Here is a 20,000-nt window from a genome sequence, read left to right as displayed (position 1 = left end):
CATAAAAACATAAGTTGAAATCTGTAAGTTGCTCTGTTTATGGAATGGTATTTGGGTAGTGATGAGCTCGCCTTTACCTTTTAATGGATAACACTGAAACCCAGTGGAGCCTGCAGAAGTTAATGTTTCCACAGTGCAACTAGAAATGTTTTATCACAGAGCCAGTTTTCCTGAAACTAAGAATTTTACTTACCTGTCTCTGTCTTGCCTGTGTTTTTTTTTTTTTTTTTTTTTGTGGGTTTGAAGCTTTACTGTTTTAAGTGAATTACAAATTTTGACAGTAGTGTTATTGCTTCAAAAACGTCATAAAATCGACTCCTCATCTGTTTCTGTCATGCGTTGTTGGCCTGCAGGTCTGATCCTTAAAGCCAACAGTGAAAGTAGTCTAGATTACGGAACATTACTGAATTACCAAAACCACAAAGCTTGTGCATGACGGTGTTTAAGTCTGGCAGATTCTTGGGGAATAATCAACAGTCTTACATAACGTGAATCTGAAGGACCAAAAGATTGACTCAGCTGTTGGTTATAGGCGAGACTTCGAGCTTGTAAACACTGAGTAGAGACTTTGACTTGTAAATAAACTCACCAGTTTTCATCGATTGCTGTTGATCTGTTTGTCTCACTGCTGCTGGTATTCTAGGGATTAGTTTATTACACCAACCAATTTGTTTTTAAGGATTTTATGTGATGAATCTAATGTTATGATTTTGTGATAAAAACAAGTAAATCGTTTTCACAAATAAATATTTCAAAAGTGTGGCATCCATTTGTATTTGTAGTCACAGTCATGATCGCCTTTCACTGAAATTACAGCTGCAAGAATGAGTCTCTACCAACTCTGCACATCCAGACACTGTCAATTTGTGCCCATTTTTCATGTCTAAATAGCTGGAGTTCAGTCAAAGTGTTTCCTATCTTCTGAATGGATTTAGATCTGAACTTTGGGCGTTCAGATCTCTGATCTAAAGTCTTTTATTACTGCTGAGGCTGAATATTTATTATCTTAATGAAAGATGAACCCACAAAATCATTTGCAGTCTGTTCTTTTAGGACTGTGCTATATTTAGCTCCATCTCTGAACAGCTTCCCTTAGCATTCCCACAGCATGATGCAGCTACCATCCTGCTTCACAATGAGGAAAGGGAAATCAAGTTGATACGTGTTCCAAGTTCCAGCACACACAACCTGTTGCATGCAGGACCTAAAGTAAAATTTTGGTCTCATATGACCCGCTCACCTCCTGTCTCCACCCTACATGCCTGAACACAAATGCATTCTCCGCATTTCAGATTCACTTTCGCCAATAAAACTTTGAAAACAGAAGTAAACCCTTCCCTTCCTCTTCACTTACTGAATATTTTTCAAGACACGTTTTAAGTAGAGAGCAAATAAATGTTCACCAGGAGTTCCTTAGTTTGGTTTAATCATTTGAAATGCAACCAAACTAGTCAACCCTTTGATGGTGACTCTCCCGCTTACCAGCAACTCAACTCTTGTTAGAGTCGACACGTCAAATAAAATGGATTGCAAGTGTGACAGGTTGCTATTTGTAGCTTGACGTCAACAGGGAGTCATGTGACAGAAGCTTGTTCTTTTATCCAACTTTTCTAGAGGGCTGACACCAAAGTAGCAAGGAGCTCCAAAGAAAATATTCTGCGTGACATTTTATACGTCAAGTCAGCACAGACAGGTTTATCCCAAGACCACTTTTCCTCAAGGTCGTGTAACCAACCCGTCTTAAGTCGTTGTTATTGTTCCACGGAGGCCGCTGGGAGGAATCTTTGGCGTCACCGGGAGACGACTTGACAACAGGAAGTCGAAGTGTATCGTTGGTGGAGTGAAACCTGTTTTGTAATGGAATTCCCATTGTTGGAGCTGGGGTAGAGGATCCCCTGTTTGCCCCAGGAGAGTAATGGCACCGATGGCCCTGTTCTTTACCGAGCCTGGGACGTCCTAAAATGATGCTAGCAGTTTTTTCACAGCTATTAAAATATTACCTGACGATGGCAACGGAAATCTTAACCATCACTGCTCACGTTAGACGGCTTGCCTGAGCTGCAGACGACCAAGTAGAGCTACTTTCAGAAACAAACCACTTTGTAAGCTCGACGTACTGCTTCACATTCGTTCATGTCAAGTTGAAATTTGGGGGGGATATGACACTGTTTCAATCAGACAGTTTGTAGTTCATCTGGGCTTGCTTCACTGTTCAAGGTTCTTGTCCAGTTTTGAAAAGTTTATCATTTTATTTAATTGTTTTCTAAGTTGGGATAACAATGCAAATAAGTTTGTGTTCTCAGATTTACTCGAATACCCAAAAGAAAAATTGACATTTCTGAAAAAATAGAAAGATTTATGATCAAATGAAGTTGTTTTGTTTGTTGTTGTTATTTTTTGACCTATCACAAGTTGAGATTTAGTACAACTCTTTTACCATTTTTGTTTTTGACTTCATAAACAAATCAAGTACTTAAAATAAAAAGAAGGAGATTTGCTACTTTTTTGTCTTTAGATCCTTTCAGGGCGTGAAACTGATGCTAAGGTTTTCAAACTAGGTTTGATTTTGATGCCAAAATAACTTTGAAGTTCATGTTTTTTTCCAATCCGGGGAATTAAAGGTATTGATTTGCAGGCTGTGATTTAAACTATCTGTATTTAACCCAGTCACATCCACACAAATACAAATACTGCTCTTAAAAAACAAAATGCTGCCATCCTAATGTTTGCAGTTCATTCAGAGTAGTCGGGCAGTGCTTTAGTGATTTATTAGTGACATGTTTTTTTTATGTATTTTCTTGAAGCGTTTACTGGTGATGCAGTTTCTGTTGTTTTCAGGGTCTATTAAACAAAGATAAGAGGCAAGTTTGACACTAGTATCTAACATATTACTTTAAAATATCCTTCTGTCAAATTTGGTACAAAATGTTTTCGTTTCTTGTGGCAAACAAACAAATTTTCAGATCTGAAAATTGCCACCTAAAACCTTCAGATAAATTGAGACTTTATGGTTAAGTGGTGTTTTGTTTTAAAGTAGTGGGCAGTTTCTGGGCTCTGCCAGCTTTTTTTTTTTTTTTTTAACACCAATTTCACAGGAACGAGTGTTGAGAGAGAACAAGGTAGATGACCTAAGACCAGGAATCCAACTATCCAAGGACAAACGCGTCAAGGACGTTGACCCGGTGTACCAACCGAGCCACCCAGCACCCCCGATATCGTGGACCATTGTTAACAGAGGCCATTCTGTTTGTTTGTTTGTTTGTTTGTTTGAGTTTTTTGTTTTTTTTGTTTGTTTGTTTTTTGTATTTACCCAGCAGTCACGAGACGTATTTCTGAGCTCACCGTCGGTTCTTCAGGGCAGCGGCTGCCTTCTCATGCCGCCCATTGGCATCTGTCAAAGGATCTGCTTTCTCTTTAATTAAGAAGCAGGACTTGTAATAATCAGCAGAACAATAAGCTTTAAAGAAGCGCATAAAATCAGGGAGGTAAATTTACTATTGGTGAATATTTTTTTTCTGTGTTTGCCATGCAGCGATCGAGAGCAGCGAGTTCAAGGTTAGAGAAAAAAAATCAACAACTCATGATGCAGCTACCTTGTTACAAGCATCACAAATATTTCTGTTTGGAAATTGCTACGATGTCGCATTTTAACCATTAAAAATTCCAACAATTCACTCCTTTGACACAACAGCCCAAGAAACGCATAGTAAAGTCCATCCACTCTTTGCATGCTTGGGGGGGAAAAAAAAACAAACACAACTTTGAGGGATTTATTTTTAATGGGCCGTCAATGTTTTTCACATTGACTTTAAAAATAACCCAGAAGTAACTTGAGGAAGATCGAGGCGTACATTTCAGCTCCTCCGTTGTTTGCTTCGCAGAATCACCGCAGCTCGACTGTAAGCGATAGGTCTGCGCATAAAGTCGTGAAGTGGGACAGTTTGTAATGAGAGACGCTTTTGGCAGAAGTAAAAACAGATGTGAAAAGAAATCAAGAGTATCAAGGCATCAAAGAGCCACTTTTCGCTGTTAATATTCAGTTTTTTGATGGTAAATTATGTGAAACAAGTAAATTATGGGTCTGACAACAGACCTTAAAACCGACGTGTGGCCAATGTGAGGTTATTTTTCATGAGGCATCTTGTGTACAAGCGCCTGGCTTTAGCTGGTCAGTCAGTCAGGCTGCTCTGGTACTTTCACAGACTTGCTGCTAGTGGCTTTACAGCTGCAATTTCAAAACAATTATTGGCTTATTAACAATGATTGGTGGAGCTGCTTTACTTCCACACAGTTACTATCTGTTCTGTGTGCAACTAGAAGTAATCCCAGTAAAATGTAAGCAGAGGGAAGAAGTTATTCGTCTTGTGTGAGTTCAGACTTGGACTCAGACCGCCAGGCCCTGGCTGTTTTTGTTCACTGCACTCCAGAAAAACGTGAATAAAAGAGCAGAGAGTTTTGGACGGCTCTATGCGAGGCATAGATTTTTCACACCTGATTGTCACAGATTGTCTGGACTTCATACAGCGTGTCAGTCGGACCCGGCTTCTCCGCGGCCGCGCTTTTACTTCAGGTGTTTTGTTACCAGCAGGCTTCAGTCTTTAATGTGTTAAGCAGTTTTAGGACCTGAGGACAGGCGCTTTGTGGCGCTGTCAGCCTCCCGTTACCGCAGTAACGAGTGGCGCCGCATACTGCCTGCCCTCATGAATATCACCTATCACTCCCCACATGCACTTTTCTCTCTCCTTCTGTTCTGCTGCGTTAATCATAGTTATCTATTTTTTTAAAAAACTTACTGAAAATGCTTGTAAAAAAAAAAATCTGACTGGAGCTGCCTCTCGGTATCTTAGAAACATTTGGAGTTTTGCGTATTTTTGTTTATATATTTTTTTTTGCTCTCATCCATTGATTGCTTTGTTGATTATTCATTCATCCATCTGTTGTAAAGTCATCAGCAGTTTTACATTTATCATCTAAAAATGATCTGAAAAATTGAATTTGGGTTTTTTAAAAGTTGTGTAGGAACATTGGAGTCTGAATCCATTTCCATCCCGTTTACTTTCAGATGCTTATTTTGCAATTCTGCTTTGCTTTTCTTTAACGTTGTTTTCCTTTTATGTTTGTAATATTTAGCAGAATGTAAAAAAAATAAAAAATAAAACTTAATCTTGAAAATTTAACCACATCACTCTTATTTCAGCTTTGCCTCTCTCCCCTTTTCTCAGTTTTATTACTTGAAAAAATTGAGAACGACGACATCGGGAGGAAGACCTTGAAGATCACGGACTTCGGCCTCGCCAGGGAGTGGCACAAAACTACAAAAATGTCGGCTGCAGGCACCTACTCCTGGATGGCCCCAGAGGTCATCAAGTCCTCGCTCTTCTCCAAAGGCAGCGACGTGTGGAGGTCCGGCAACGACAGACTACGACTCTGACTAAAGTATCTTATCCTTCATGCAGTGAAGGTGACTTTATCTGTGTGTGTGTGTGTGTCCTCCATTAGTTACGGTGTCCTGCTGTGGGAGCTGTTAACGGGGGAGGTCCCGTACCGAGGGATCGACGGTCTGGCTGTTGCTTACGGTGTTGCTGTCAACAAGTTGACTCTTCCCATCCCCTCCACCTGCCCCGAACCCTTCGCCAAGCTTATGGAAGGTGATTACAGCCAAATCATTTTGTTTGAAAATCAAATAAACCAATCCTGCTGTCATTTTTAGTCCAATTTACTTTGATGTTTGATCTGACAAAAATCTACATTTTGTGTGTACCGCCTAGTGATTTAAGTGAACTGGTCAAAGTACTGTTATTTCATTCTTAAGGGGGGAAACGTGACTTTATGTTTCTTCAACCAAATAGTGTGAGACTTTGTGGGCAATGTGGTGTTTATCTCTTTTGATGCAGCCAACGTTCTTATCCACTGGTGGGTTTGACTCTGAAACATGTGAAATAAGTCCAGACCTCTCAATGGGAGGGGAAGACTGTCCGTTTTTCTGAGATGTGTGGTCCATGCTAGTTTTCCAGCTCTACATCTTGTTCATTACATCCATGCGTAACCTGGTTGATTCGCTCCAAACCAGTAAATGGAAACCCGCTTTATTTCATCATAATTTTTCACATTCTAACTAAAACAAAAGTTCTGCTGAGCCGACGACAACCAGAACCTTTTCTTCACGCATTGGGAAACCAGTCAGACAGTTTCTGTATGCTAACGGGTTTAGTGAAGCCACCTGTGTGTCTGCTTGTATCCTACAAATGCCAGCTGTCCGCTGTAAAGCCAGTCACCTGGATATGTTGGTAGCTCGTTTAGAGAGAGGGAAAGGATTTTTGCTAAATGAACGCAGTCGGAGACGGAGATGTTCTGACCCGGGTTGATCTGTGCTTCGTCCCGCAGAGTGCTGGGACCAGGACCCTCATGTCCGCCCCTCCTTCTCCTGCATCCTGGAGCAGCTGTCGGCCATCGAGGAGGCGGTGATGGCCACCATGCCCCAGGACTCCTTCCACAGCATGCAGGACGACTGGCGGGTGGAGATCCAGGAGATGTTCGATGAGCTCAGGACCAAAGAGAAGGTACTCGCCGACCGGAAGGCATCGACGATCTCTGCCTCGCTCTGTGTGGGAACTTTACCAGATGTCAGCGTCTGATGTCTGCAGATGCTGAGAGACGAAACAATCCAAGTGTAACCGCTCTAAAGCCCTGATTGGTTACCTTCATTTAATAAGCTTGTTGTGTCTTTAGCTGACTGAGTCATTACTGCTGTGGTGCTTGAGCGTACTTCCCCCTGGTTAAGAGCTTAATCTGCTTTCTGTTTAAGTGTACGCTTAAAGAGAGGGTTAATTAGTGTCTAGTAAAAAACAGGATCAGCACAAATAGTGAACTGAACCACACAGGTTGGGTTTCTAAGACTTAAATTCTATTTCTTTCTCCTAATCTAGGCCAATATCTTCTATTTTTTCCATTCCTCATTGTGAATATTGGTAATTTAGTCAAATATATTATTAAACTTTCAGTAGTTGTTTTTTTTTTTTTTATCGTACTTAACAGGAAGCGTTATCTCAGAGGATTGGCAACCATTTCTCTTATACAAATTTCACATAATTAACGGCAGTGTTGTCAATTATGTTGGTAGATTTTTTGCAAATATCCCACACTAATCTGTATCAAGGAGGCTGACGGGTTTTGACCGGAAAGCTGCTTTACTGAAGTCATCTAGTACCAATTATCATTACTCAGCAGAAAGGAATTGAGAGAAAGTTGGAGGAAAAGAGAAAAAACCCTGGAAGGAAACCAAAGTTTGCAGCTACGCATAAATTAATCCTACGGCCAACTTCTTATTGACGGAGTCATCCACCGCTTATCCTACAGAAATCTGTCTTCAAGGGCTGCATTGTAATTTTAACGCGTTTCTGAGAATGTGACTCTAAATCCTGGAACACGAGAACCAGAACGTAATCCGTTGAATATTTTGAACCCTAACTGCTGATTTCACTGTGTAATCCTGTCAGGATCTGACAAATTATTCATAACACCTGCATTGTAAGTTTGGTTGGTGATTTCATTTTAAATCACTTAAATCGATTAAAGTTTTTGGTCTAAGGCGATTAAATTAAGGTATTCAATTACCGTAGGTCAATATTTTTAATGCAACCATATATTTCAGAAATGGACCTATTAAGTTTTTTTTTTTTTAGCTTTTGATCTGCTGATTCTGATTTTAGATAATTGCGATTCATGTTTATAAACTAAAATATAAGAAGATATCGTAGCAGCATTTAGAATATTTTTCTTGCCTTTCCAACATGAACGATCATCTATTTATATCAAAACTAGCTGCTGTAAGTCAGGGTCTTATTAATATTTTAAAACAAAAACTTCCTTCAGCATTTTATATCAGCTTTTGTATCCAGAGTAACCTTTTTTCCTGTTCAAATGAACAGATTTAATCTATTTTAAGCATGAACCAGTGCAGTCCGTCAGTCTGAAGATGCTTCTGTTGAACCATGTCTTCTCGGTTTCGTAAAGTAGCTCTGTAGCTTTGCAGCAGGCAGCCCAGCCTTCACTTCCAACCCGGTTGTGTGCAGGAGCTGCGCTCCAGGGAGGAGGAGCTGACGCGGGCCGCCCTGCAGCAGAAGTCTCAGGAGGAGCTGCTGAAGCGGCGCGAGCAGCAGCTGGCGGAGCGCGAGATCAACGTGTTGGAGAGAGAGCTCAACATCCTCATCTTCCAGCTCAACAAGGACAAGCCCAACGTCAAGAAGAGGAAAGGCAAATTCAAACGCTCCCGCCTCAAACTGAAGGATGGAAACCGCATCAGCCTGCCCTCAGGTGAGAGTAAATGTCAACTAACCTTGGAAAAGCACAATTTCGCAATTGCGGTGTTTAAATAATAAAGGTCATTAAAATCACACAGAGGAGTAAGTCATTAAAAAGCATGCCACACCATCATCCTCCCACCACTTCTTGTCGTCTTTTCTGTCTTTTCCACCAGCGGTAACGTCCGGTTATTGATTGATCATGTGACACGTGTGATGTGAAAAAAGTGTGTAAATTTCAGTTTTGCCAAATACAGCCGAGAATCCACCTCATTTTTGTGTTTTTAATGGGTTTTTTTTCCAACATTTTTCAATCAAGCTGCAATTCCAATTTACGCAGCGATGTTGTCGATGGAAAGGCAGCTACTGACATCTGTGTTTATTTACTATGACACTGTGAGGTTTTCTATAATTGAGAGTTTTGTTCAGTGCTGCAGCCTGTGCAATATTTGCCTTTTACAAAGAATGCTTCTTGTGTAAACCCTGATAGCAAATTACACCCCCCTGCATGTCCATGTTGCATTCTGCAGACTTCCAGCACAAGATAACCGTGCAGGCGTCGCCTTCCATGGACAAGCGGCGCAGCCTCCACAGCACCAGCTCCTCTCCGCCCAGCAGCCCCACACTCATCCCCCGACTGCGAGCCATCCAGCGTGAGTCCGCTTCGTCTTCCTCAGGCCATGCACAGTCTGAAAGTTTAAACATCAACCGTGCTTCCTGGATTAAATCGGCTCTTCTTTTTCAAAAAATTAAATCACGAAAAAAGAAAACCACATCAGCTCTTTGAGAGGTTTACGAGAGCCGAGCACGCGGATGCTGTTTTTAACCGAGAGGGACAAAAAAGGCAGCCAGTCAGTTGTTTAAACAGTTTGGTAAAGACTTTTAGGCACGCTGCAACGCCCTTGTGATAACAGGAGCAAATTCCTCTTGTGCATTTCAGCGAGGTGGAGACATTCAGAATGAGCAGGAAGATTGTTGAGCAGATCCACTGGATCAGCTCTGACCCTGACGATTCAGTATGAAAACAGAAATCGGCCTAAAACTTCACAACAGTTTTTTTCTCTACTGGACACAAGTTTATTGAATAATGAGGTTTCATCTCTTCCATATTCTCTTTCATTATTACATTTAATTTGGGTTTTTTTTTTTTTTTTTTTTTTTGGAAAGTTGGATAAATTTTGTGTCCAGCCACAAACAAGCAAATTAAAAAATGTTCTACTTTTGTTTTAAAAAGTCCTGTTTTGTAAAGTCAATTTTAATTATTTTAGAGAAAGTTTACAGTTATTAGACTTATACTTATCCAGTCTTAATGAAACTGAAACACCTTACCAATGTGTATCTTCTCAGATAACTAAATAAAATGACAAAAACTTTAAATCAATCAAATTAGCTCTTAAAAACTGAATCAGGCTTTTTGTAAGGACAAGAGTTAAAGATGACACAGACATTAGAGATTTTATTCAAAGATTACTGTTGGATTTAACAGATTAAAACACATCCTCTGGGTGCTGTGGTGGCGTAGGGGCAAAGCACAACCCACATATTGAAGCCTTAGTCCTCATGCCGGTAGTCGCAGGTTCGATTCCTGGCCTGTTGACATTTGGAGCAGGCCAAATATCAATTGGCGCAGGTCATAACCCTCTTTCCTGTCAAACTACTTTCAAATAAAGGCCACTAGAGCCAACAAAACCTTAAAAAAAAAAAAACACCCTCGTAGTTTCTCATGTAGCTTCTGTGGCTGTCATATAATGAGCAGAAATTCCTGTTGTCAGTCACACAAGACGAGAGCAACCGTACGTGGGGCCGCAGCTCCCTCTTCAGGCCAGAGGAGTTCGACGACGTGAAAAAAGGAATCAAGAAGAAAGGAAGAACCTGGGGCCCCAGTTCAGTTCAGAGCAAAGAAAGACCTGCTGCAGCTGAGAGGTAAGACTGACACACAGCCAGGCTTAGTCCCAGAACATTTGGCTGATGTTCCTAAATGTTTTCTGTACTTTGAATCAACTTGGAGGTCAGTTTATTACTAATCAGATGATAAAGCTTCTGCCTTTGAACTGTTGTTGACACGACTAGGAACTTATTTCATTCAACCACTTGAACCTTTCGTATCCGAGGGCGGTTAAGCCGATTACAGTCACGTGTTTGGGCCCAGAGAGGAACCACTCATGCTCAGGCGAGAACACGCAAAGTAGAAAGACTCCAAGCTGGGATTCGAACCCACGGCCTTTCTCCACTGGGCAGCCGGCTCCAAAAACAACTCCCATTTTTTCAACTATTTTCTCTCTACTTATTTATTTCACTCAAGCACAAAGTGGGAATATTAATATTTTCAAAGTAATAAATAAGTAAGATGTACCTCATTTAGCTTGTTCAGTGACCCTGCAGTCTGTCTTTTACTCGTCTTCACATTCTCCTGTATTTTGGGTTCAGGGTGCGCCCTCTGTCAGACGGCAGTAACCCCTGGTCCACCAGCCTGCTGAAGTCCCAGAAGTCTGTTCCCCTCGCCGCTCTGTTCGGCGAACAAGGTGAGCTGATGAACTACAAACTACCAGATAGACAAACGTTAGAGAGAAGGCACCAAACCTCTATTGCTATAACTTTTATTCTTTTTTTACATATATGTGGGTTTGGGGGGGGAACTTTATTTATACTTTTTGAAATAGTTTTTGAACCTCATAGTGTTGATTTCTTTGGTTCTGTTTGCATTTTGTTATAAACCATGCAAGCAACACATTTTGTCTTGCATGCAAAATTATTGGTTTGGTTTATAACACTGCATCTCATCGCCCTTCACCCCTGGTGAAATACACACTGGACCCTCACCCATTTGCAGTTCAGTATTTGCAGACTTTTCTGTGGTATGCCCTATTATTTGTGGAAAATTTGACTATTTGCAGATTTTTCCCTGGAGAATATCTGAAATATTCAAAAGAAAATGCAGCATGGGAAGCTGTAGCACCAATGCTACTTGACACGCTATTAGCTGGCGTTAGCAAAGCAGCCAATCCAGGACTGCCATTCATTCTCCTTGGTCCTGATTGGCCAAGTGGAGATGAGGAAGCTTGTAGATGTTGGCTGCTGTGGTAATGCCAAGATGGTGTCCGCTGTGTTTTGATGCTGATTAAGTTTGGACTAATTAGTGGAGCTGTTTCGGCACAACATCAGTTTTTAAATGGGCTGGTAGAAACACACCCCGACAGAATGGTGTCTGGATCTGCAGTGAGGAGGGCAAATGCACAACGAATCATTAAGACTTTATTTGCAAAGAAAATCCCTTTTTCCTTGTTTTGATTACATTGAACCAGTCGTGTGTTTGTTTTCAGCGGGAGCAGGCAGGGAGGAGGCGTTCCCCCAGGAATGTCCCGACAGCAGCTCCAAACCAAAGCAGCTCAAGTTCCCCAACCAGGTTTACATCGACCTTCCTCTGTGGAGGGACGAGACGCAGCCTCAGAGCCCCGGCGGGAGCGGCGGACCGGGCGACGCCGGGGTCGGTGCAGGAAGTCCCCCAGAGACTCCGGAAGACCCCTGCACCACCACGTCCACCTCCTCCACCTCCACAACCCCTCAGCTGACCCCCACCAACAGCCTGAAGAGGGCGTCAGCGCGACGGAAGACCGACTTTGCGCTGTACGGCTGCGGCTCGCTGCTGGCCTCCGTGGTCCTGGGTTACGACATCAGAGAGGCCATCAGGACCTCAGCTCCTCCTGAGGAGTACGAAACCCCAAAAGAGGAGAAGAAGAAGAAGGAGGGCCTGTTTCAGCGTGCAACCCGGTTCCGCCGCAGCACCTCCCCGCCGGGCGGCCGCTCCCGCAAGGAAGACGCGTCTTCAAACGGCGCCGGCGCCCCGCCGGTCAACCTCGTCTCGATGTCTGCCATCATGGAGTGCAATTCCACCAAGTGCCTCTTACAGCCGGAGGCGGAGGCGTCGGAGCCGAGTCCTGGGAAGGCCGAGCCTGCGGTCAACGATCACAACTCAGAAACGTCCCGACCCGTCAGAGCAGCAGCTGCAGACAGCCAGAGCAACAAGCCTGCAGCTGAAACCCAGAAGGCAGAGCAAAGTCAGAGTCGGCCCCCAGAGCAGAGCAAACACAACACAGGAACACGACTGCGCAGGAAGAAGTACACCACCAACCACAACAGTGAGGAGCACACACCGCACCGCAAGAACACTAATCTCAGCATATCTATGGTCTAGTTCAGGGGTGTCAAACTCCAGTCCTGAAGGGCCGCTGTCCTGCAGTTTTTAGATGTGCCACAGGTACAAAACACCTGAATCAAATGGCTTAATTACCTCCTCAGTTCTCCAGAGCCTTGCTAATGACYTAATTATTCTATTCAGGTGTGGTGCAGCAGAGGCACTTCTAAAAGTTGCAGGACACCGGCCCTCGAGGACTGGAGTTTGACACCCCTGGTCTAGTTTCTACAGCAAACCTGCCAGTGGATGAAGACATTAAAATGTCTTGTTTCATTTGCAGGAATAGTACTTAAAACTAGTACTTTTTCATATTAAGGAATAATTAACTCAAAACAAGGTGCATATATTGCTGAAAAGTTACTTGTACATCAGTTTTGTCTCGTTTCCAGTGTACTAAGACACTTGCATTTGACAACATGTTGTGTTTTTTGCAGTGCATAGCTGGGGGAAGTTAGCATACTCGGGTATATCTGACTGTTCTCTCTGCTCACAGCCCACAACGGCCCTCCGGCGCCACCTGCTGCTCAGAGGAAGCAGGAGAAGGAGGAAAAGCCGGCCAACGGGGACGCTGTCCCGCGGCAGAGGCCCCTGTCATTCCGGGCCAAGCCCCACACCTGGGCCCTGCTGCGGGGCCGCAACAAGAGCTACTCCCTGGGCCACTACTCCGGGGAGAAGACGGCCCAGGACCTGAGCGTAGTGCTGTCCTCGGAGGTGGGCTGCTCGCTGCTCGACATGGACACGGAGGGGCAGAAACGGGACTGCACCGTGCCGCTCTGCCGCATCCAGAGCTCCCCAGCACGGCCCTCCATGTTTGAGCTGGAGAAAGAGTTTTTCTCCTAGGAGCCTGGAGCTGAGCGAGGCGGGCTGTAGAGGGTAGCTGGGGGGGGTTTTAGACGTACGCTGCCTTTGTTCCTTTTTGTCTCTAAAAGCACCATAGAAAGAAGGTTTTTTTTTTTTTTTTTGCTTAGTGCCTGAGCAAAGTGATGTTGGGGTGTCACAGCGCTCTAAAAGAACCGCCTTAAACACGTTTCCAGAACAGACTCTGACCCCTGACCTTGCCCTCGCCGTTACCCCGCCCTGTCCCCTCCGTATGTCGTCGCAGCTCAACGTTGACCGCCGCTGCATCTCCCCCGACTCAAAACACCTTTTTATTTATTTTTATCGGTAATTTAATATGAACTGAGTTAGTGGGCAGCAGGACATACATTCCACCTCCGTTTCACAGCTGCGTCATCAGGCTCCTAGATTTATTTTCTCACTTGAGAATCGTACATGTAAACTTAAAATGTTCACACACAAAAAAGGCAATGTTTGTAAATATGACTTTTTACCCACTGTCAGCCTGATGCTGCTGCTGTTTTCTATTGCAAATGTGTTTTTATGACTGTCAGCTCAGTCTGCGCTCTAGGGACAGGTTACATTATCAATGCTAGAGCCGAAGCATCTGTTGTTCCACCCAGAACGGCCTAAAGATTATAGAGATGCAGGTAGAAAATCACTGGAAGTCTTACAAAGCAGACATGGAAACTATTCTTGTAAAAAAAAAAAAAAGACAAGAAAAATGTTGCTGTTTATGTATTTATAGATGTTTTTTTTTTTTTTCTGGTTCTCAGCACACTAAAGCAGATTTTTCATATAAAGCAGTAAAACCCAACAAGAGCTGATTGGTTGAAACATGAACACATGAGCTGCGTCTGTAATGGGGAGTTGAAAAAGTTCAACTCTTACGGATTCATCTCACACCCTCGAGCTTTTATTTGAAATTTTGATGATTGTGACCTGGAGCTCATGAAACGTGTCAGAAATATTCCATAAGGATGGGGCGTCAATCACAGTGTTGCCATGGTTACTGGCGGCTTCAGCAGCAGGAGTCACGTTCTGCTGGAAGATGACATCAGTATCCTCATGGCTTCACAACCCTTTCTAAGCTGTTACTTTCTCATCTTTTTCCGCACTGCCACACTTTTTCCTCCACTCAACTTTCCATTGACATCCACTGAACAGGCAGATTCGTTATCAGCGACCTTTTGAGGTCACTGTCTTAAAAGTAACACATCAGTACTTTTTAAAAAATTATTATTATTGGTCTTATGCAATATTTTAAAATCCCAATAAACGTTCTACTCAGTTCCATTAGCTTTAAGCCGTAGTCATCAAAACAAAGAATCTGTTTAGCACGAGTTTTACCTTTTGATGAGTTACTGAAACAAATCACAGTTTAAGTCATACTCTGTTTTACTGAGGGACTTGTATTATTTCCACACATTCCTGAATGCAGCTGGTTTTTAAAGTGTGCTCAGTAAAGCTTGTGCCTTTTTTAATGCAAGCATCACATATTTTTACCTGAATGAACCTGTTGAACTGTTACATTTAACAACTTCCACATTCGGTTGAATCCGTTTCGCATCATGAAGTCTATTTAAGCGTAAAAATATTTCTTTTCACCTGAACAAACTCGTCCCGTCGCGCTCAGAAAAGTCCGGAGACGTTTGAATTACATTTTACTTTAAACTACCTGCTTCCTCAGGACTTGTGAAGGTCTCTGTATCCCAGCAGGCTTTGCTCTCCAGACCTTTTCTACGCTCCAGAGCTCTGAATCGGGTTTTAACTGTAACTGAAAAGTGCGTACAGCGCCTCTTCACTTGTTTCACCCGTTGTCTTACTGAGTTTCCTAGAGAAGGGCTAAAGGATGAACTTAGAGAAGCGTCTGAATTACCAGACGGTGTGAATGTCTTCCTGACATTTGCGTGCGTCTTGATTTTTTGATTTTTTTTGTAGAGCGTGAAGTATCCGAGTCTCAAACTGTTAAAGGTGCTATCCAAGCCGTTTTTCAGAACCGTCTGTAAATAGCGCGCCATTTTGTGGCGAAAGTTTTCTCTTACATTCCTAAGACGCTTTTCCACGGCAGCGATGGGGACCAGATTTGACATTATAATTTTTCTGCGTTCAGACCCAAAAACCACTAATCCAACCTGCTGCTATGTGAAGGAGACGAAGCGTAGAGGCCTGCGAAGTGATCAAACTGTGTAAAACTTCTTCTTCTTTTTTTGTTTTTAAAGACGGCTGATGACACTGACTGGGTTCAGATCTGTTTCAGTGGGCCGTGCGTGTTTATCCTGACAGTATTGGTTATGTCATGCCTGATCAATCAAGAGTTATCATGTTTATCAACGTTTTAAATAAAGTCCACATCAAGCCTATTGTCTTCTTTATTTGATTTTTTTAAATTTTATTTTCTCGTATTGAAACACAGCCAATTTTGTGGCTTTAATTCTGACAGAACACGAGAACGTTCCAGAATATTAAAAACTCCCCTGCAAGACGATTTTGACCTTTCAGCAGCGCAACAACTGAACACACAAACAAATTAACTTTTAAAAGAGGAAATGAATCCTTTTATTAGTGAGTTGATGCAGGCAGGACAAACATGAGGTATAAAACATCAGCAGGGCTCGTTTTTAATCCCAAACAGAAGCTCTGGTAGTCTTCTTTTTTTTTTCTTAAACGTCGTGTCCAAAACGTCCAGGAACATCCGTTTGTTCTCATTCGTTTGAGATAAAAATACAAAATGTCAAAGGTTGCTTCCTCTAAGTAATCAACTTGTGCATAAATATTTCAGTAGATAAAATAGTCTTCATGTTTTCACTTCAGCTTCCAAAAAAAATGAAATAAAATAACCAAACTTAGTTACAACAACAACGTCGCAAAGAAATGAATTTCACAGTGATCCTCAGCAGAAAATACTCCAAAAATGTCAAGAAAGTTTCAAGTTTTAGCAACAGACTTTAAATAAAATTTTTAAAAAAAAAGCTCCTCGAGAGATTCCATTAATCGCACCAGTTTTCCGAGTTCAGATACCCGTGGCTACAGCCGTGGAGGTAGGGGTGAGGACTGGAGTGACGAGACGACTGGAGTCAACCGGCGTCTGCAGAAGAAGAAGAAGAGAAGGAAACCCGTCAGACTCTTCAGGCTCGTTTCTCACGGACACAACAGCTGTTTGGTGCAGAAGCGGACCTGCGTGTGATCAGTCTGTGGTGATGCACTCGGCCGTGCTGCGGTCGCTGCTCTTCATGTCCCGGGGGATGACGGTCTGTGCTTGGAAGCAGTAGCGTATCCTGGGCTTCAGTTCTGTCAGAGTCAGCCTGGAGCCGCTCGCCACCTCATAAACCTCCTGGAGGAGGGGAGGGAAAGAGAGGCGCCGCATGTCAGCTGTCACGTACAGCACAAAGCGACGGAGGGAGAAAACTGGGGCAACGGGTCAGTTGGTTCTTCTTTTTTTTCTGTGTTATTGTTCTTTTTTTTTTCACCTCTACTCTTCCTCTTCTGCCCCAACCTTTTCTATTTCCTCTTTGCCTTCATAACTGGACGAATGTTGCCCTAAATTTGTCCATTATTTGAATCTGATCTGTGCTTTTGCCCTAGAATCGGTGACTGCGACTGTTTTGTCACGTATCAGATTTTAATGGCTTCAAATGATGAGTCACTTAGCAAAAAAGTAAAAAAAAATGAAACTGCAACATAGATGCTGCACTGCAAAAACACTAAATCTCGCCGTGTATTTTTGGTCTAGTTTCTAATGCAAAATATCTTATTGTGCTTCGAATAAGACAAAACTAACTGACAAGTAATTTTCCAGCAAGACATATGAGCTTGTTTTCAGTCTGTAATTCATTAATATTGGAGAAAAGGTGCTAACTATAAGTGAATAATCTGCAAATGGAACAAGACATTTTCTCTATTTCCAATATGGGAAAAATGTCTTGATTATAAGTAAAATATGAATAAATGATTGACTTAAAGGAAACTCCTATAACTTGCTGGAAAGTAACTTGTGAGTTAGTTTTGTCATATTTCAAGTATGTCAACGTATCTGCACTAGAAACTAGGCAAAGACATACTTGCTAAGATTTTGTGTTTTTGCAGTTAGAATTCAAACATAATTAAATGTATTTCTTTCTTTTCTCGACATTTGGAGGCTTTATTGCTATTATTATTTATTTAATTTTTTTTTCAATTTGAGTCAAATATACACTTTTGGACTTTTCTATTAAATCCATGACAAAATGTTCAGGTTTCTTTTAGTGAATAAAAATCTGAAAAGTGTGGAGTGCATATATATTGAGCACCCCCTGAGTCAGAGTTTTATAGAATCATCTTAATTAATGAAGCGATATTAGTAATTTCGCAGGGGTCGGTGTACAAAAATTTTAACAACAATCTGGCAGATTTTGGGTAAAACAGAAGAGCCGAGATTATGGGCAATAATCTGTGTGACTTCCCTACCTCCTTTCCGCCAGGGTGGACGACGTAGATGTGGTTGTGCACGCCGTTGTGCACCTTGCGCATCAACACTCTGGAGGCTTTCACTTGGACCACGACGTCCTGTTTGGACAAGTTCAGCTTCACCGTGGGGGGGCTGATTTTGGCTGCAGAGACAAACAGTCAACGGTCATTAAAAATACATTTTTCAGACACCATCTTTTTTTCAGAAATAATTCTACAAATAAGATAGGATAAAGGAGTTGATGTTAAAGAGGAGGGTCGGCGCTTACTGTCCCAGCGGGGGCTGAATCTGCGGGACATGGCCCAGGCCGATTTGCTGCTGGTGGCCGCACACGACGCTCGCACCCGGGCGTAGTACCACTCTCTGACGTCGGAGGTGGCGCCGCTGAGGTTGCAGTCGTGTCTATGGATGCCCTGACAGTTACTGACGTTCAGCCAGTCCAGCTCGCCGTAACTGTGAGAGGTGAGCGGAGATTTCTGTGAGACGACTCGGGGGGGCGGGGGGGATGTTTACACTGTATGTCGAATGGACATGATGATCTGATTCTAGTCGGCGTAAAAATCCGAAACGCCGAGCTGCTGCAACCGTTCTGAAGTTCGAGTTGTTTCAGATACAAGCTGGACTTTAACTGGTTCCAGTCTGCTTGAGTTCTTCAAACTGGGGTCATTCTGAACAAATGTCTAGCCACAGGTAGGACGTTGACTGCAAATAACTATTCCACAAAATCCCACCAAAATAGAACTATTCATTTATCTTGTAGCAGATCAATGCCTGATTTTTCGATGTTTTTACAGAGTAAATCTGTTAAAGCGAGAAGAACAAAAAAAGATTTGCAGATGTAGTTGTGCAAAAAGCACTGAAGGTCAGGGTGCATTTAGTTAAACCATATAGTTGAATTTTGATTTGCCACCCTGATAGCTAAAACTAATAAAATAAGAGGAAACGTATTCGAGCATGCTAGCTTCCTCGTGTTATATTCATTTTTACGCTTGAAGGCAATTTTAAGTGCTCTTTTAATCCTAATCTGGAGTAGATTAGGCCAACAACACACACAGCTAAAGGTTATAGGTCAGTTAAGGTGTTGGAGGAGGAGCTCCCTCTGCTGGTGGGTTTTCTAAAATTTAAATATTAGACAAATACTGGTCCAAAAACACGTGTGTTCATGGAGAGAAGAAGTCCTTTTTCATATTTCACTTTTGGTAAGAAAACTTAAGACTTAATAAAAAAAAATCCTTTTAAAGAAATAAAACAAGAGAAAAATGCCATAAATGTTTGTTTTTTTTCCTAGTTGAGCAGATCCAAAGGCTGAAGCAGCAGGAAGAATCCATCTGACTGTGTGTGTGAGTGTGTGTGTGAGCCCTCACATCTTATACTGGACGTGGTACTGCAGGCAGGAGCTGTTTGTGGGCGCGGCCCAGCGCAGGATGTTCTTGTAGTCTGTTGACTCGAACTTCACCTGTCCAGGTGGAGTCAGCATCTCTGCAACACAGGAAGTCACATTTTAGTGGCTCAGATGAGAGAAGCGAGTTAATAAATGGCGTTTGGAGGAGTTTATCACCAACAGGTAGAACTGAGCAGGATGTCAAACTGCAGACGCACTGCAAGGTCAATGTTTGAGTGGTTTGCTTTCTTATCCTAAGTGCCGCGCTCTCGCTAAATTTGGCAGCTAGCATGACGACGTAATGATGGAAAACAAAGAGAAGGATAAAGGAAAACATGGGTTGGGTCCTGAAATTGAAGCTTCTTCTAAATAAATGTAATCAAGTTCTATCATATTTTATTCATTATCTCATTTGTAAACATCTGTTTAATTAAACCTTTTATTATCTCCTGGGACACTATTGTTGAATCGAACTTTTCTTTTTACTTCTTTTTGTTTGTTTCAGGGTTGTTGTTTTTTTATAACAGAATAATTACATTTGAAGTGAGATAAAACTAAAGAAAACTGCACAGAGTTGTGCAGTTTCCTTGACCGGCTCAAAGTGATGTCTTTGGGTTTTAAGTAGACAAAAGAGGGAAAGAGGCTTCCTGAGCTTCTGGGAAGGTCAGGAGGACGTCACCCAAAACAAACACTGCTGCCTAACGTAAATCACAAATTCTTCTGTCATCAGGCTTCACTGGAGTAGGAGTAGAAGAATCTCAAGTTTCTAAAAGTCTTTTAACTGTTTTTTTTTAAAAAAAAACTCCTTAGGATGATTTGTGACGACTGGTAATGACCAAATAT

General features: G+C 42.3%; 2 protein-coding genes across 2 annotated transcripts in view; one reads left to right on the top strand and one right to left on the bottom strand.

Moving 5' to 3' along the window:
- map3k21 (mitogen-activated protein kinase kinase kinase 21) overlaps window positions 1–15,692 on the top strand; it is a 26,536-nt gene extending 10,844 nt beyond the window's left edge. The window contains exons 2-10 of the mRNA XM_008429189.2: window positions 5,223–5,403; window positions 5,500–5,648; window positions 6,385–6,560; window positions 8,073–8,313; window positions 8,831–8,953; window positions 10,073–10,223; window positions 10,728–10,822; window positions 11,621–12,436; window positions 12,986–15,692. Coding sequence (XP_008427411.1) covers window positions 5,223–5,403; window positions 5,500–5,648; window positions 6,385–6,560; window positions 8,073–8,313; window positions 8,831–8,953; window positions 10,073–10,223; window positions 10,728–10,822; window positions 11,621–12,436; window positions 12,986–13,332 — 2,279 coding nt within the window. The 3' untranslated portion in view covers window positions 13,333–15,692. The remainder of the gene's footprint in view (window positions 1–5,222; window positions 5,404–5,499; window positions 5,649–6,384; window positions 6,561–8,072; window positions 8,314–8,830; window positions 8,954–10,072; window positions 10,224–10,727; window positions 10,823–11,620; window positions 12,437–12,985) is intronic.
- Window positions 15,259–20,000, bottom strand: part of il22ra2 (interleukin 22 receptor, alpha 2) — a 9,396-nt gene continuing 4,654 nt past the window's right edge. Inside the window, exons 4-8 of the mRNA XM_017309041.1 lie at window positions 19,141–19,255; window positions 18,045–18,229; window positions 17,776–17,918; window positions 16,507–16,663; window positions 15,259–16,417 (exon numbers count right to left, since the gene is read on the bottom strand). Of these exons, the coding sequence (XP_017164530.1) occupies window positions 16,517–16,663; window positions 17,776–17,918; window positions 18,045–18,229; window positions 19,141–19,255 (590 nt within the window). The 3' untranslated portion in view covers window positions 15,259–16,417; window positions 16,507–16,516. The remainder of the gene's footprint in view (window positions 16,418–16,506; window positions 16,664–17,775; window positions 17,919–18,044; window positions 18,230–19,140; window positions 19,256–20,000) is intronic.

The sequence above is a fragment of the Poecilia reticulata genome, linkage group LG15 (assembly GCF_000633615.1).
Source record: "Poecilia reticulata strain Guanapo linkage group LG15, Guppy_female_1.0+MT, whole genome shotgun sequence".
Taxonomy (NCBI): Eukaryota; Metazoa; Chordata; class Actinopteri; order Cyprinodontiformes; family Poeciliidae; genus Poecilia; species Poecilia reticulata.
Note: the sequence above shows the minus strand (reverse complement) of the source record. Positions and strands in the feature narration are given on the sequence as shown.